At 30.8% G+C, this 19,037-nt stretch overlaps 1 protein-coding gene across 7 annotated transcripts in view; it reads left to right on the forward strand.

Annotated features, from left to right (window-relative positions):
- Positions 1-19,037, forward strand: part of LOC134696420 (uncharacterized) — a 103,032-nt gene that overhangs the window by 49,455 nt on the left and 34,540 nt on the right. For all 7 annotated transcript variants that reach the window (XM_063558208.1, XM_063558210.1, XM_063558209.1 and 4 more), the window contains exons 7-9: positions 7,200-7,325; positions 12,392-12,499; positions 18,531-18,662. In XM_063558208.1, coding sequence (XP_063414278.1) covers positions 7,200-7,325; positions 12,392-12,499; positions 18,531-18,662 — 366 coding nt within the window. The remainder of the gene's footprint in view (positions 1-7,199; positions 7,326-12,391; positions 12,500-18,530; positions 18,663-19,037) is intronic.

Here is a 19,037-nt window from a genome sequence, read left to right on the forward strand (position 1 = left end):
TTGGTATCCACGAAAATAAATGAATCCACAGTATAGAATCAACATCTCTCGGTCAGTGACTTTACAATTTGCCAATAACATATGACAACAAATTCATTTATTTTATAAGAAAGTAATTTAGTTTGTACTGTTGAACCAAAGCAAACCAAGTGAACTGTCTACAGAATGTTGTAATTTTTCAACAATGAACAGAAATTCAATTTATTGTTTTTAGGGGAAATTCAACAAAACTATAAATTTGTTTTTGTTGTTTGCAAGGAGCTTTAGACTTATGCCAATACCAAAAGACATCATACAGTAATTCGTTTAAAGTAATTTGATTTCGTACTGATGAACTAAAACAAACTCAGTGAACTTTCTCATTATAACTAATATTTACGGTTCACAAGATTTAAGCAGATTATTGAATGTTTCAACAATAAACAGAAAATTTAATTTAAAAGATAAGAAGCGATTTTGTTTGCAATTTCTTTATTGAATATTTAGCTAATGTTTATCTTTTCTTAAAATAAACAGAAGGACAAAAGTAATGTGAAAATAAACTAAAACACTGACAATAAATATAGCTCCTGTATATAAAAAGTACACTCTTGTAATTGTTAAATCTCTCTCCCAGTAAGAATATTAAACAGCAGAGATTCTAAAATTCTATCTATATTTAGACATTTAAACCGATAATCACTATTTCAAAAAACGCAATATTTAAAGATTTTTATTTTAGAAATCATGATATTTCTCGACTTTATTAACTGAGTCTCCCAGTAAGAATATTAAGCAGTAGAAATTGAAAAATTGGTATCTCTTAATTTTATTTAGAACTATGTTTAGAAATTTTACTAAAATGTAATCGCTATTTCTGCTAAAAACAGAATATTTAAAGATTGCTATTACAGAAAACATGATATTTGTATTAGAATAATTTGTTTGTTGCAAAAATGGAAACTCTATTTTAGAAAGAACAATTTTTAGACATTTTACATGAGTGTTGTCGCTATTTCAGGAAACGCAATATTTAAGATCGCTATTTTAGAACACATAATAATTAAGGATCACTTTTTGGGAGTAAACCCATGGCTTTAAAAATTACTCTCGCTCTCTACCGTAGAACATTTAACAGCAAAAAATCCAAAATTGTGTTACTATTTTAGAAAGAACTATATTTAGACGTTTTACATAAATGTACCACAATATTTAAAGATCGCTATTTTAGTAAACAACTTTAAAGTATAGCTTTTTCAATAAACACTATCTCTAAGCTCCATCGCTTAAAGGTATGTTATTAAGGCATCAATTATCACACATTTTGCTTGCATTAAAAGACGAAAGATCCAATTAAAGGACGGTTTAAGTCGGTTGGAATTCCAGCTGATCTACTGTTGCTTATAATAGGAGCCATTGACTTCTCAAGCTGATTGATAAATTTAGAATTCTGCGTCGCTTTATTCTAAGTTTTGATAAGAAAACCTTTTATTGGTAAAAAACATGGAAACTTCTTTCTGTTTGACATAAAGATTGATGTCACAGATAGAGTTCCTGCTCAGTTTAGTCTAGAAGTTGTAAGAATTCTGTTTTTACAAGACTTAAATGAGGGACTTTTGTTGGTTTCAGTGAGATGTATATAAGCTTTTATGTCTTATCTTAAATACAATGTACTTAATATTTAAGGATCGCTTTTTCAATAAACACTATTTCTAAGCTCTATTGCTAAAAGGTATGTTATTAAGGCATCAATTATCACACATTTCGCTTGCATTAAAAGACGAAAGATCCAATTAAAGGACGGTTTAAGTCAGTTGGAATTCCAGCTGATCTGATGCTGTGGATAATAGGGACCATTGACTTCTCAAGCTGTTTGATAAATTTAGAATTCTGCGTCTCTTTATTCTAAGTTTTTATAAGAAAACCTTTTATTGGTAAAAAACACAGAAACTTCTTTCTGTTTGACATAAAGATTGATGTCACAGATAGAGTTCCTGCTTGGTTGAGTCTAGAAGTTGTAAGAATTCTGTTTTTTTTCAAGTCTTAAAAGAGGGACTTTTCTTGGTTTCAGTTACCACGTATGTAAGCTTTTGTTTCTTATCTTTGGCTATTCCACTCAATAGAAATAAATATAAAGGTCATTTCATTAGGAATCACATTTTTGAAGAAGTTGTAAGAATTCTGTTTTTACAAGACTTAAATGAGGGAGTTTCCTTGCTTTCAGTTACCACATATGTAAGCTTTTGTTTCTTATCTTTGGCACTTCTGGCACTCCATAGATATAGATATAAAGGTCATTTCAAGGAATCACATTTTTGAAGAAGTTGTAAGAATTCTGTTTTTACAAGACTTAAATGAGGGACTTTTGTTGGTTTCAGTTACAATATATATAAGCTTCTGTTTCTTATCTTTGACTATTCTGCCCCATAGATATAGATATAAATGTCAATTCAAGGGATCAAATTTTAAAGATTTTCCTGGTATGGAAGCCTGTTAATAGAGATTGCAATTTGATGTTAAGTTCTATTCCATTAAAAAGGACTTCCAAAGTCTGCCTCAAAAATGAAATTTTAAGAAATACATGAATCTTTTTGTGAAAATGAAAATGGGAATTTCTTAAATTTTACTAACATTATGGTGATTTGCATGAGTGAAACATTTCAAGTTCTCAATTGAATAAAAGTTTTGAAAATATTCTGACTTTTTGCAGAATTTTTTCAGTTCTATATAAGTTTAAGAATCCCTAGACTAGCCTTAAGCAATATTAATATGTTAAATGTATGACTTCGCTTCAGTGGTAAAAAAGAATGTTTGATAATTCAATGTAGGAAGACGAAAATGGAAAATTTATTCCAAAAGCATAATGACTTTTTACAAACCTATGTATTTTACTATCATTTGTATTGCCTTAAGGGATATTCCTTTCCTTAACAATGAATTCAGAACCTTCCTATATATATTAGTTCAATTCTTTGCTAATTGTCATAATGATTGATTTAGATCATTTGAAGCCCTCTTGTGTAAGTCTGTTGACATTTAGAGTTAGAAACTGTATTGTGTTTTATTGTATCTTTCAAATTTTTAGAACTGCTTTTTTAAGGCATTCTCATTTTTAAATCTTAATTGACACAAAGATGGATGATTTTGTAAAACATTTGGCATCATGGCAGTATACAATTGCAAGTTGGGTTGTTTTATTTATCATTCAGGGATCTTAATGTCAAAAATGAGGGCAACTGAATTTTATGTCCTAGATTAAAAAATCTTCTGAAAATTGTCAATGGGGACAGAAGAGGATGGCAAAGTCTGACCAATTGAAGAATTTTATTACAAATATCTATTATGTGAATCCAAATTCTGTATGAATAAATGATGGATGAATTATGGTATAAATTCCTTTTTGGATTTTTTTTTTAATTTGTTCATCTACCAAAATTTTGCCCTAATTTGTCAATGGTCAGATTTTCTTAATGTATTGTTTAATCAATAAGTTTGCATATCATTAAAATATGTGTGTGTTAAGTCAATTGCATTTTAGAAAGAATACACAATGGTCAACATTTCTTAGAGTTTTCACCTTGGCTGAAGGTTACTTGACTTATCACAGCTCTTTTTAATTACTGATAATTTCCAAAATAGTTCCCAAGACTTTTATTTCAGTTATCAAGGTCTTTTGTTCTAATTCTGTATACTTCTAGACACTTTATGATTGAATCCTATGAAAGAATGCAACAAAACATTTTTTTTATCGTTGAGAAATCCTGTTAAGCCCTGTTTTTGATTGGCAGTAAATGAAAAGTCATTAAAAATCTTGTTTTTGATTGGTAATAAATGAAAGGTCATTAACACTTCCTGTAGTTTTTATCATGCTATTAAGAAAGTGAGATTACAACAGTCATCAATTGGCAAAGATCATAAAGCTGTTATTAAGCCTGAATCTAAGTGATATTTAGAATAGTGAAGTCTATAATAACCATTTGTCAGATGCTGACAGTAGCATGCTAGCTAGCTTAGAGAAGCTGGTTGTATGTACTAGCTACTGTGCAATTTGGGAGGTTTGGAAATAGAAAAATCCAAATGAATTTATATAGTTTATCAATTAACAGTACAATTTCGGTGGCATTTTATGCTTATTAAATTGTTGATGAAATTACTGTGCAATTTGGGCTGAGAAGAAAAAGTAAAATAAAAAATATATATATATGGTATACAAGGTAATCTTTTTTTATTTTAAGATCAAGATAACAACAAAAAAATTGGGCAAATTATATCTTAGGTTGACCTAGGTCCATTATCATGAAAACTCTTATTTGATCTTTGATGAGTTTTTTTGGGATACAATAGCTTTCAAGCAATCTATAGACTTTTACCATTGGCTCAGGGCAATGCCCTCACGTCAACCGTTTTTTTAAGCTTTATTGTCCTTCCCTATGCCTATCACCCTACTCTGTCACTCCGTAATTCATGTATCAAGGCTTCAAAACGAGTCAGGCATTATCAGCGACATCACGATGCGAGAGGAGACGTTATCAAGCTTGCTGTTGTCAAGTGTAAAACTGTCTTAGGAAGAGGAAAAAAAAACCATTTATAGAACAATTAGTAGATAAATTCAGGTTTTCTTCATATAGATATCATAAATTCTAATGCAACAACGTTTGTAATGTTCATTTTGATTGGATAACGTTACTTTCTTACATGGCATCAATTGACAATTGATGCCATTGGACGTACGCGCAAGCGCAGACGGCATATGACAGATTTTAAATACATGTTTTAACGTTGTTTTCTGTCAGTTTCATTAGAATGGAGATACCAATATTGTATTTTAAGCTCTGACGGCATCAATTTGGGATTTGATGGTTGCAAATACCCGTTGACTGTCTCCGCTAACGCATGGCCAGTAAACTTTATTTGCGACCATCAAATCCCTAATTGATGCCGTTGGAGCTTAAAATACAATACATTTATCTCCTAAATATCAGCCACTCTACACAATGTGAAACTTTTAGCTCGTTAGCTGCGCTCACTCACCAAAAAGGTCCACATTGTGTCCTCACGGTTGATATTTTACAATATCAATGTTTAGAAAACTCGATAATCTATACATATATTGTTGCAGTTGACACATAACTTCCATGAAACTGTTACTCTCTGATTACCTATGTAAATTGGAGAAGTCACTTAAATATCCAGTCTTATTAACGTTTTTTTTATGTTTTTTTCACATTCGTTTTTATGTAGCTGGAATCCCAGGTTAGTTGTATGAAAAACGTAACTTTTTTAATCATTTGTAACTTGTTATAATCACACATCTGATCATGGACACGGCTCTTAAATCATCACATTTATCAGCTCCTGAATCATCACATTTTATCGTTTTATTTTTACAGTGATGGACTTTATAATACTCATTGGAAACCAATTTTTCCAGCCTAATTCCTATTTTTAATGAGTGTTTTTTTTTTCTAACCAATTATTTTTAATACCAAATCCGAGTGTAAATTTGTATGGTTTTGTTGTGAAGTTAACATTGTTTGGTTTATTTTGTAACTTTTCCCATGTAAAATCTTATTTCTCATATATTTGTTTTCATGTTTCCTGAATTTTAGATTGCCTCAAACAAAACAAACTACAAACAAACAAACAAATATTTTATTTGCCAATCACTGTGCACAAGTTGATGGGGACTTCAAGTTATCCCAGCGTCCACATGCTATTATGCAACCATTGCAATTTCTTGCAAGCAAATAAGCATACAACAGTGTCATATGAAAGACAGTTGCCTCTTTTACAAACTGATCAGGTGCAACCAGACAAAGGTCGAAGACCAATTGGTGACCTTGGGCAGTTTTCTGCTCTTTGGTTGGGTTAATGTCTCTTTGACACATTCCAACTTTCCATTCTAATTTTATTTCTATTGCATTTTAAGAAGTTTTAATAAGTGATAAAATTAGTTCATCACACTGATGGGAGGTAACTAATAAATATCACGATTATCTCCCTTTGGAAAATACTAAAAATGCTAATTAGGACATTATTAAGGTTTAAATTTTTGCACTTCATATTGAAAATTCTTAATTTACAAATTATTTATGAAATTAATTGACCCTTTACATTTGCAAGATGTCTTTTTCAGATTACAATATACATTCTTTTGTATTGAATATGTCTATCAGCAATTTGAAGTTTAAATATTTAGGTTCACTCATTCATCAAATAATTACGTCAGTTCAATTACATATGTTGCATGTAAAATTTCATTAAACATATTTAAAATATTGATATATTTCAGTTACAAATTATATAAATTGAATTATGCACAGTTTAAATTGTATTATTTTATTTACTTAACTGAATAGCATGTGTGCATGCATGGAAGACACCTCTTAATTAAGTTTGCATATTTATATTGAAAATAATTACCTCAACAACAAAATGCTTACTATTATATAGTTTGAAGTCATTTATATTACTGATTATGTATTATTCAAGTTGTGGGATCATCTATTTCTAATGCAAGATGACATATAACATCACTTTTGATTGGATAACATTTGGTGTTAATTTCACAGTTATCTAGATGCTCAATAAAATACAACATGAGACATTTCAACCATAGCAGGAAGATCCTTAATGATTTTGATATGTCTATGTCCTAGGTCAAGGTCAAGGGATGTTGCTCCTTTTTTGTTTTCACATAATGTTTTGATGAAGGTTGAATTAAGAAAATATGGTATGTGAGCCAATTAGACAACTCTCCATCCACAAGTCTCAATGGATAAAAGGTTAACAATTATAGGTCAAAGTACAGCCCTCAACAGGGAGCCTTGACTCACACAGAACCCCAAACTATAATTTGCCCGAAAATTACTTGTGTTGAACAATTTAAACAGGAAAACCAACGATTTAATCTACAAGAAAAAAGACATTTGTTGTGGCTCCATTTCAATGTTTACATGTTGACTTACTTAACCATGAAATTACTGTATATACTAGTATTATTATTGTACCTTATTTAATTAAAACACACAAACAATGATAAAAATCATTCAATCCTGGTTATTACTTAACTTCAAAACAAACATGGTGGTGATTTGTCTAATTTGATATTTTTAAATTTCAGATAACATCTATAAGAATAAAAAAATATGGGGTATTGTTTTACGTTGGCAAATCAGCAAATACGTCCAGTTATCATATCATTGTCTTTTATATTTCAGTCCATTAGGAAGTCTGCCTTGTTAACTGCTGCCAAAAAAGCCAAATTAAAGAGTAACCCGTCACGAGTTCGGTTTGCCGAATGTGTGACTGTCAACATGGTCAATGGCAGTTCGCCACCACAACATGTGAGTTTGAAAATAATCTGGATTTAATGTTTTCTGTGTATTGAAAAAAATGTCAAGTTTTTGTGAGGTAGATTTTCAACAATCTGTTGAGATTTTTGGATTGGATTTATTTTATGAGAGGACTCCAGTAAGTAATGTTATATGAAGTATTGAGGTCAAATATATACTTTGACCTTTAAGAGCTTGAAGTTTTAACTGACATTAGACTTATCTTGATCCAGCAGGCCATTTCTGCAAAGCCTTTTATGATAAGAAAAATAACATTTATTAAAATCAAAACTATTTTCTAATAAGTGCATTATTATATAATATTAATTCATTGCCACTTTTTCTTATATGAGTCTAAGAAGTAAAATTTTTGTACTTTTATAAATACATTGATTGCGTAAAACTTTTGTCTTTGCAAACCAGTTATTAAGCCCAAAGTGATTATAAGTTTCGGAAATTCAATATATGCAATTCAATATATGCAAACAATTTATGCAATTCAATATATGCAATTTAATAGTTGCAATTCAATATATGCAACTATATTTGATTTTAGAAACTCAATATCTTTTAAAAGTCAAATGCAATTCGTAATACTCTTTATTTAACATGTTTAATATATGTCTTTGGAAAAGTGAATCAGCTTAAATGATAGACATAGCCTTTAAGTGCATAAAATTTACTTTTAACTCATTATTCAAGTCTAAAAGCTTTGTTTGCAAATTTTGCAAAACAGCTAGAGGAGTTGAAATATATCTTTTTCTAATGTTTGGTATTCACAATGAGCATGATCATGACATCTGTTTTTGCTTCCTTCTATTCTTTTATGAAAGTAGAAACAAAAGGTTTTGGCAGTTCTTATGTACAACATATTAACATTGTTGTGACAAGAATCTTACTTCTTTTCTGAAAAACAAAAACATATAAACAAAATAAAGTAGTTTGTCACTTTATATCTGTTGGAGAGTTGTCCTGCTGGCAATCATACCATATATATTCTGATTTAAATATTCAAGATTCAAAATTCAAAGTTTTATTTAGAGTCGATATTCAATAAACTACATAACACAAGCTCTAGTGAGCTTTTCAAAGCGACTTAATAACAAAATACAATACACACACAATACAATACACACATACAAAAGTCATGAAAATAACACAATTGTAAACTTATAATGCATAGTAAGAATATTGTTTCAAAATTTTTCAAAATTATAATTTCATTTTTTTTAACGAGATAAAATTAACCAATAGATTGATAGATTGAATTTGTTGGTTGCAAATAACTTTAATTTAAAGATTGAAACTCTGGAATGATTTTTAAGAAAGATAAAATTGAGAATTGAAATGGGAAATGTGTCAAAGAATTTACAACAACCCATCCAAAATTTTATGCTTTTTTATTTTGAAATTACAACAGCAAATTAACCTCAAGATATTTTGACAAAATTTCTAGGAAAGTCATTATTTCTTTAACAAAGAATTCTTGATAAAAATGCATAATTTCCATGGAATAACATTTCTGCAAGATCAGCAGGCTTTTCGTCACTTTAATGAAAATGTTCCATCTGACTGTTAAATGTATACAATAGTTACGATATCTATGGATTTTACGCAAATTTGGTGCGATATTTAAGACAGAGCTTATGCTTCGATAATCAAGAATAAATTGCTCTTAATCTATATGTATTAGAAGGAGGAATTTAATTGGTAAAGGACCGTAACATCAGGCAAACATTGTATCTATAACACTCTGCTGAATTCATTTAAATAAAATGATACTCGTAACTGAGATGACTTGAAAATAGAATATCTTGGTTCTTGTAAATCAAACAAATGTTTCAATTGTTTTTTACTGGATGTTTCAAATTTTCATAGTTCCAATCATGCTTGAACAGTTATATTGGTTAACAAGTATTATATTCTAAAATTTTACAAGTCGTGGAATTCATTAAAACTACAGACCATATACAAATAAGAAGATGTTGTCTAATTGGCATATAAGGTATAAAATTGAGAATGGAAATGGGGGATGTGTCAAAGAGAACAACCCGACCATAGAACAGACAGTAGCCAAAGGTCGCCAATGGGTCTTTAATGCAGGGAGAAACTTCCCTACCTGGAGGCGTCCTTCAGCTGGCTGGAAACAAATATATATACTAGTTCAGTGATAATTGACGCCATACTCAACTCCAAATTATATGTAGCTATAAAGAACCCAGCATATCATATAACTGAGACGAGAAAAGACCTTTTGTTCAGGACATCAGGTTTGGGCTTTTTTTTTTGCAAGAATTCAGGATTTAATGATTATTTTGGGGGAAAATGAAAGCTTTATTTTTTCTGGAGTCCAGGATTCAGTGTTTATATTTTTCTGGGAATTTCAGATGATGATACCCACTTCTACCCCTCATAGATAAAATAAAACTATTCAAATGAGAAATCCACAGCCTGATTTCTGACTCGGTTTTGATGATTAGTGTATAGTGTTCTGAGTATTGTATTGTCATTTGTCATGACTATTTTGGCCTTATCCTTTATTGCTGACTACTGTAAATTCAGAAATTATTGCGTGCATTTATTATTGCTATTTTGTCATTTTACACTTGAATACGATTTTAATTTTTACGATTTTGAGAAAAGTAATGCTTAATTCAGTTAAAATATTACAAAATGCAAGTTTAAATTATTGCGTTTACAACTCAGTCGCATTATTCGCAATAATAAAAACCTCGCATTAATTTCTGAATTTACAGTATTCAAATGAGGAAACCCACAGCTGATTTATGACCTGGTTTTGATGATTAGTGTATAGTGTTCTGAGTATTGTATTGTCATTTGTCATGACTATTTCATCTGTATTCTCCTTTATTGATGACTATAGATATTGAAAGTAAAATGTCAATAGAAAATTAATTCCAATATGCACCAAATGTCAATGCCAGTTTCGTATAATATCTGTACTTGGATCAAAGTGACATGACTCTGGAAAATGTCATTTTATTCTCTGTATAGTGGGTCTGACCCACTATACAGAGAATGGCGGTCACCGGGTCTCATTGGGGTCTAAGCGTGACACGGGATAGTCGATTTTTTTGTAAGCGTGACACGTGAAAGTCAAATTATTGTGTCGTGAAAACAGGAAATGAGGTCTTGCGGGACCTGGGAAATGACAAAAAATTGAGAATTGCTTACCTATTTATAGTGTAAGCGGGATACGGGAATCAGACAAAACTGTAAGCGGGATCCAGGATCGGAACCCCCCAATGAGACCCCTCTGTACTTCGATCAAAGTGACATGACTCTGGAAAATGTCATTTTATTCTCTGTATAATTCTCAACTTCACTCAATATAATACTAATGAATAACCCACTTGTGTTTATACAAATATACATATAAAACATATTTGTACATTTTATGACAATTGATATTACATTTATTTCTACAAGCTTCAGAAATAGGAAGAAAAGGGGAGCTGGTACGAATATGATTTTTATCCTCCAATCAAACATTTACGCTCAAAAAGTTTGAATTTTGGGATTGTTTCCAAGTTAGAAATTATTGAGCTTCCAAGGAAATACCTATGATTCCTTACGTCCAAATTTGTTAATTGTTACTACTCTTAATCTTAAACCTCATAAATCAAGAAAAGTACTTTGATGGTGATTTTTATATCCTGTGCAGACATTCTATATCTTTAGTTAGAATTCTAATGCTCTGAAGAGTATTAAGAAGCCAAATAATCATTATCTGAAGTCACAAATTTAAAATCCCACTGCTCATATGACATTTTTTTACCAAGCACAAACATCATTATGAACACATAAAAGTACTTCATGGTAATTTGTATATCCAGTGCAGACACACTATATCTATAGATAGAATTTCATTGCCCTAAAGAGTATTTATTCTGTGGCAAATAATCATTAAACGAATGTATACTTTTATTGTAATGAGTTCTAATGAGAATATCTGTATTCATGTGATATTTATTGTGTTGGTAAAAACAGATTGCAGGCAATTGCAATGTAGATACATTGGATACTTATTCGAAACTCATAAAACCAGCATATAGCAGACTATACCAAAAAGAGATTAGTTCTAATTAAAGTACATGAAAAATGTCCAATGGCAAGGATAAACAAAACAATTTTTGTTAATGCCAATTATTCTGACATAAGCTGCTGTTTGTCTTGTACAGACTCTGTTTGAATTGAAAAAGACTTAAGTTCCATGATAACAAAGAATATCTTAGATTTGTTTCTGGAGGGTTAAAGTCCTGTGTCAAATAATGCATGAATAACCAGAAGGATAACATGGGAATGTCCTATGAATACTTGCTTAGTCCCCATGTTCTTGAATATTATTAAAAAGCATCAGCAAGGAACCTCCAACCTGATTTATTGTTTACAATTTACCTTGATTTCAGGTGATACTGGATTTTTTTTTATATTGGATGCATATGTGTCTTTTCTCCATGGGTTTGAGACTGAGTTGTCTAAGGAGTTAAATTACTACATAGCTTATGCTGAGTTCACACATAATTCGAATTCGATTCGCATTAACTAATTTGAATTAGTTTAATTGGCATTCGAAACGTTCAACATCCTTAACGTCAATTCTAATTTTTAATTGGAATACGTGTCAAATTTGTTTACTGTCCTAACAACGTTAACTTTTAATTCGAAATTAATAAAAACATATTTTTAATGCGAATTAGTTAATTCGAAAAAAAAAGAGTGTGTGAATGCGATTAGCGAATTCGATTCGCATTCGATTCGAATTCAATTCGAATTAAAACTACCTGTGAATGAGGCATTAGTCTCAGCCTCCCACGACTAAGGTTAGGACTTTGTACAATGTTTTTCCATTAAGACTCTCCATAGCCATAAGAATTATAAGATACTTTGATCTCCATGGATCTTAAAACTTACATATTTTACAAGTTACACTCTAATAACTTTGATGGAAAAAATAAATTCTTCTGCTTTGAGTTTACATGTAGATGAAAATAAAAATGATTAAAGTACTGTACCATACCATCTGGATAAATGTGATTATATTTTTTTTATTTCAGCCGTCCCACTTAGAGAGTTATGTGCCTTTCATGCCTAATGTATTGAAGGTGTTCCTGGAGAATGGACAGACAAAATCATTCAAGTATGACAACAAAACCACAGTAAAGGTAAGAAAGCTTAACATAGTCATTTATCTCCCTTTAATACTGAGTTTTTCACCCTTTCTTCTTTCATTTAATACTGTGTAAAGCAACTTATTTTTTCGAGCAATTTATATTCGTGACTTTCGCAATATAAAATTAATGTGGTACCTAACACTACAGGAAGATAGCTCTGTAAAATCAGCTAAACGTTTTAATAACTAATTTGTGTTGTTAAGGGAATATTAAGCTTCTCAATGATCAAAATTAGTGTGTGGCAAACTGCTATATAACCAGTGTAATTTTTCTGATCAATTTGTTGGTTCAAATTTTTTGAAATTTTTATGTTTTTGTCAAAGGGTCAAAGTAGATACTTTGTCAAAATTTTATGAAAATTAAACGAGTCAAATTAATTTTAGTGAAGATGTTGGGTACCACCTTAAGGCAAAAATCATTGCAAATATATGACACTCTCATGTCTTCTTATATAAAAAGTCAAAAATGATAGATTGCTGCAATGTCTTCTAGTAACGGCTTACACACAATAAATTATCATCGAAAAATAAGATTATTTATAGTAATTTGATAGTAAGTGTTGACAACTTTTGAACAAAAATGGGTCAAGAACATTTACATATGGAAGTTTAAAGTATAAGTTTTCGAAACTTTTCTCAGATTGAAGACTTTTATTACTTGAAACTTAATTGCTAGAGAGAAAATATAATCATTCTGTTTAGAAGACAATCTGTCTTTATAGGACTTCAGTGCTTTGATTTGCAAATTGGATGTCAATATTAAAAGCTAGTTATTAACATAAAATACTATTGACTTACAAGTTAGTGTTGAAAATGGATAATGGAAAGATCTCTTTTTAAAATCAATAGGATGGCTAAGATCCAGTGCAATAATGTCAATGAATTATGTTGAAAGTTTTATTCCAATACATTAGATGCCTCACAGACCTTTGTATTTTCAATATTTATTAACAAAAAGTAATTGTGTTCATGCTTTATCATTTTTGTTTCTCCTCCAGGTCAATAGTGTAAGCTAGGTCTAACATAATTTTATTCTGATTTTTTTTTAAACATTTTTGTCTCCCCTCAACAAAGTAGCAGAGGTGAGACTGAGATCTTCTGTTTCCAGAATTGTTATCTGCGGAACCATAGGTCTTAGGTCATTATGATATTTTTTGACTATTTGAGGACCATAGAGCTAAAGTTCATCAGCTCCAGAGTTGTATGTGTCATTAATTTGTTAAGCCTCTTTTGATAAGTCAATGATATTTGATTATAATGCCGTTGTTTCAGCATTGGTATATTTCTCACATCCACCTTTGTTAATTGACCCTGAACCTTTGGTCATGGTTAATTGACTTTGAAAGATTTGCATAGCTAAGTTTAGATGAAATCTTTAAGCTTAGTCACTGGAAAAAAAGAAAAGGATTCCTTTAATTAAATGTAATAAAGATTTTTTTTTTAAATTGTGCCATCATCGATAGTAACTAAGATCTTCTTGTTCTCTCATTAACTAAATTGGTCTGAGCTTTGCGTGGCCTTTTATCAGAAAGTCTTAGCTAATATTCATAGATGTTACTAGAGTAAATTATCGTCTGGCCATCATCGAATGAAATTGGGCCATTAAGTGTCACCAGTCTAGTTGCAATTTACCTAGATTGTTTATCCATTGGAAGCTTTTTATGTCTCTTCTGCAATTTAGCCGAAAGCTTGGAGCAATAAACGTCATAACAGTGAGATTCTGTTACTGACAGTCCTAATTAAGTATTATATCTCATAATTCAGTAAGTCTTTTATTTGCTGTCATTGGAACATTGAATTTGTCTCGCACCAATGATTGAACATCTTATCAAAGCTAGAATTCTGTTTGTCTGGACTTTTCACTTGTTTTGATTTTAAGACATTTGTTCACCTATTATCTATGGTAATTGGGACTCTTTTAAGTCTCTTCCACAATTTAGCCGAAAGCTTGGAGCAATAAATGTCATAACAGTGAGATTCTGTTACTGACAGTCCTAATTAAGTATTATATCCAGTAATTCAGTTAGTCTTTTATTAACAGTCAACAGAAAATTGAATTTATGTCTCGCTTCAATGATTTAATGTCATGTATTAATAGATGTTCTGATGGCTATGTCATAGTCTGCAATGAAAATTGTTTGATTTTGACAAAATCCAATAATCCCTTGTAGTGTCTGATGTCATCAAGAACTGATTTATTGAATTATCTTCTGACATAATCTCAGTGGCGGATGCAGGAATTTTCGAAAGGGGGGATGCTAGCCCAGGGCAAAGGGGGGGTGCAGGGGGGTGCAAAATTATCCCGATTCAAATGCATTGATCGGCCAAAATAAAGGGGGGGTGCGGACCCCCGGAACCCCCCCTCTGGATCCGCCACTGCCATATTATCAATGTCCAATGTCTGGATGTTGTCATTTGTGTTGACATAAACGATGTTGTTTGTAAAGCTGTTAGAATTCCTTGTCCATCTGTTTCCTTAAACACTATATTCATATAGAATTGTGTGTCAGTCTGTTTCCAAAAACACAAGTCATACAGATATCCTACTAAACTAATTAATTCTTTGAGACTCAACATAGCTAGAATTCAGTTTGTGAGTGCTTTTTGGTTGTTTTGAGTTTAAGACATTTGTTTGGCTAACTTCCTAAGAAATAAGTCTTTTTTACATCTCTTCTGCAAATCAGCCAAAACAATAAAACATCATAACAGTGAGATTCTGTTTCTGACAGTCCTAATTAAGTAATATATCCATACCTGTCAACCTGTGACGATGAAAATGCAGGTCATGACCTGCATTGAAGAATGAAATCTCAGGTCATAACGCGTACGAACTTTTTCCAGCTAAATTTCAGTATTTATGGTACATTTTCTTGAAAAGTATATCAAAGCTACCACAACATCAATGCATGTTCACTTGGTTAAGTCATTTTAAATCCTATTAATTATTACTTCATTGCACTTTTAAAGATTTTTATAATTGTGTGAAACAGTCTTGTTCTTTACTATTTGTATTTATTCAAATAAACAATGAAAATTGTTCAAAAGTGATTTATATATGTTTGAGATTGCTGGCCATGTAGCCTGTAATCATACCATTTTGGTTTATGGAAAGAAATTAGACTGTGATAAAATATAATAATATAGTTAAAGAAGGTATAAATGTAAAAAATAATTTTCAACTTTTTTTTTTTAAATTGTATAAAGGTATATATAAATAATAAAAATTTAGTTTTCAATATGTATTTGAATTTTATATTTATTAATGATTAAATCTTTTTCACCCATAAAACGTAAATATAAGGAATAATTTTGAATGGTGACAAATAAGGGGAAGTAACTCTAGACGTCTATTTGAAATATGTTTACAATTTATTTACGACCTAAAGCTAAGGTAATTGGTGTTAATTAACAGTTTGTTTGACACCAAAGCTGTCAAGTGAAGCCATACACTTAATGGGTCACTTAATTTGACAGTTTGTATAGCTAAATGAACTTCCTGTTCATGGAAGAATTACGAATTTGCCGGTATTTCAAAGGAATATTACTTATGAAATCAATCTCAAAGCTAAGAAAAACGGGTGAAATCGGGTCATTTTCGGAATTCCCGGGTTATTTGAATGACCCGGCGGGTGTCCCGGGTGATCCCTCATAATTGTGAAAATCTCGGGTCACACCCGCAGAATACGGGTCAGTTGACAGGTATGTATATCTTGTAATTTGGTTAGTCTTTTATTTACAGTCAACAGAAAATTGAATTTATGTCTCGCTTCAATGATTGAATGTCATGTAAATAGATGTTCTGAAGGCTATGTCATAGTCTGCATTGAAAATTGTTTGATTTTGACAAAATCCAATAATCCCTTGTAGTGTCTGATGTCATCAAGAACTGATTTATTGAATTATCTTCTGACATATTATCACTGTCCAATGTCTGGATGTTGTCATTTGTGTTGACATAAATGGATATTGTTTGTAAAGCTGTTTATTAGATCTTCATGTTCGCATGTTTCCGAAAACACAAGTCATATAGAATTTTTCTTGTCCGCCTGTTTCCGCAAACACAAGTTATAAAGACTTTCTACTCATGAAGCTTATTATCTTTCCAAATATAACATTTATATTATAGCTTAAGAATTCTGTTTGTTGTTGATTTCTTGCTTGTTTTGATTCTTAAGACATTAGTTTGCTTGTGTGTGCTTCCCTTGGATAATTAAATGTTCCAGACTGCTTCCTATTTTATTAAATTGACCATGTATATTATGGGAATAGAAATTGAGAAATCAGATTTTCTTGTCACAATAGAAACTAGACATGTATTTACTTATTTTCTTTTGACAGTCCAATTTAAGTGGAATTTTATCGAGATTTATAAAAAAATAAAGATCAGACACCAATACCTATTAAGGGGAAACATATAAAAAAGAAGATGACAGGTATGATTGCCAATGAGACAACTATCCACAAAGAACAAAATGACACAAACATTAACAACTATAGGTCACCATACGGCCTTCAACAATGAACAGTCTGTTTTCATGGTCACAAGATTTGAGTGGACTTTTCCATTTGAAATTGGGTTTATATCTATTGAGCTGTACATGAGTATATGTCCAACATTATTAAGCTTGCTTGTTTAAATGCCATATATCCTTGTGAGTTGTCTTTTTTATTTGGAAGATTTTGTGCATTCGCATTGTAAAACTGGAATTGACCATAGATTAGATTTATGACTTCATGACCTTCAGTAATTATCCATTCAATACTTGATTTTATGGTAGAATCTTTCATTCTGTCTTTTTAACCACAGAAGAAAGAAAGACATGGAGAATTATATCATTTCATTACATGGACGTATTCATCTTTCATTATTTTAATCTGCATGAAAGGATGAATTAAATTAATGATTATGACATTTCTTTCTATTCACATTTTTACGATCGTAGTAAATAATTTGATAGATATTTCCGAAGGCCAAACAGGCAGCAAATGGTCATATTTTATACATGCTTGATTACACAATCAACTTTCATAGTCCTGACTGAATGAACGTCTTATAACGATATCAATCTTTCATGGAAATTGACGATCGGAAATCATATATTCAAAAGAGGGATTGATTGATGTTGAATGACATTTGGTACTCCTCTAGCTTTGTTATTATTGTGTAGATTAAATTTATTCTCGTACTTATATATCTTGATGAGTTTTTCTGAAGAATAACATGGTCAAGGAACTGTATGGACTGTCAGTATAGATTGAAGATATTCAATAGTTTTATGCTTACACATATTAATCTTTCTAGTTCTCCGATAGATTGTTTCCACTCTTTTAATCTTCATAAGGTTAAAGGTTAAAAGTTGTGTTACTGTTCTCTGATCGATGAATATTTAATATTATTTTGTTAGAGAGGATATTTGCTTTTGTCAGCAGTATTGGAAAATTTGGAGTTAAGGAATTTGTTATGGGTCTATATCAAATTGTAAGATTAAGCATAGATATGAGATACAAAAGTAAGTCAGGATTCGTAATTTGTGGGAAAATGCAACTTAACCTGTTTTATTTCACCTAATCTGTATGGTACAAAGGTTTTCTCCATTTTAGCCAGGTATTGACTAGTGTGGATTATAAATCAGTTTCTATGCAATTGCAGTTTAGCCATGTTTCAAATCTAGTAGGTTTTTCTTAACATAAACCGGTTTTTCTTAACATAAACAGGCTGGCCAGTACACAAAAAAGCTTAAATTTGACCCCTGGAAGGATACCAAAAGCAAAAGCTAACTTTTACTTCATTTGGTCTCTGGAGGAAGGTCGTCTCATAACCAGCAATCGTACATCAACCAGTGTGTATATAGTTATTGCTTTTGATGAGGAAAAGAAGAAAAGACAACATACATTGGAAACTTAGGACAGCAACACAAAAGATGATTTCTAAATTGTTTCATTTGTGACTTATAATCTCAAACCTTCTTATTGTTGTATATTATTCAACTTGTAGCTAATTACCTCCCCTTGTTCTTTTCCAGGATGTGGTATATTCATTACAAGAAAAGCTGAGTATAAAGAAAGTCCAACATTTTAACTTGGTGCTATTAAACATTAAAAGTCATATGCCAAATCGTGTAACACTGCTGCAAGAACACGAAACTTTAGCTGAGGTAAGTTATTTATAGATTGCACTAGGATGCATGTTATTATGTAACTACTTTCCAAAATGTCTCTATAATGTGTCATTGGAAAACTTTAACTTGAGATTTGTGACAGTAAAATAAATAATTAATGTCTGCAAATGTAAAGATCTCACCAGCATAGTTGTGAACTATCCTCCATTTCTTTAATCTTTGATTTGAGACAGTAAAATAGCTGATTTATGTCTGCAAATTTGTTAGTACAATAAACAGTTATTCCATAAATGACTTCATGAATACTAACGATTAGTTATTGAGAAATTACCAAAAAAAGAACATAAAAAAACAGAAATCCAAATAATTTATTGCTTGCAGAAAAATAAAATAAAAATGTATGACTATTTT

Source organism: Mytilus trossulus, chromosome 14 (genome assembly GCF_036588685.1).
Source record: "Mytilus trossulus isolate FHL-02 chromosome 14, PNRI_Mtr1.1.1.hap1, whole genome shotgun sequence".
Lineage (NCBI taxonomy): Eukaryota > Metazoa > Mollusca > Bivalvia > Mytilida > Mytilidae > Mytilus > Mytilus trossulus.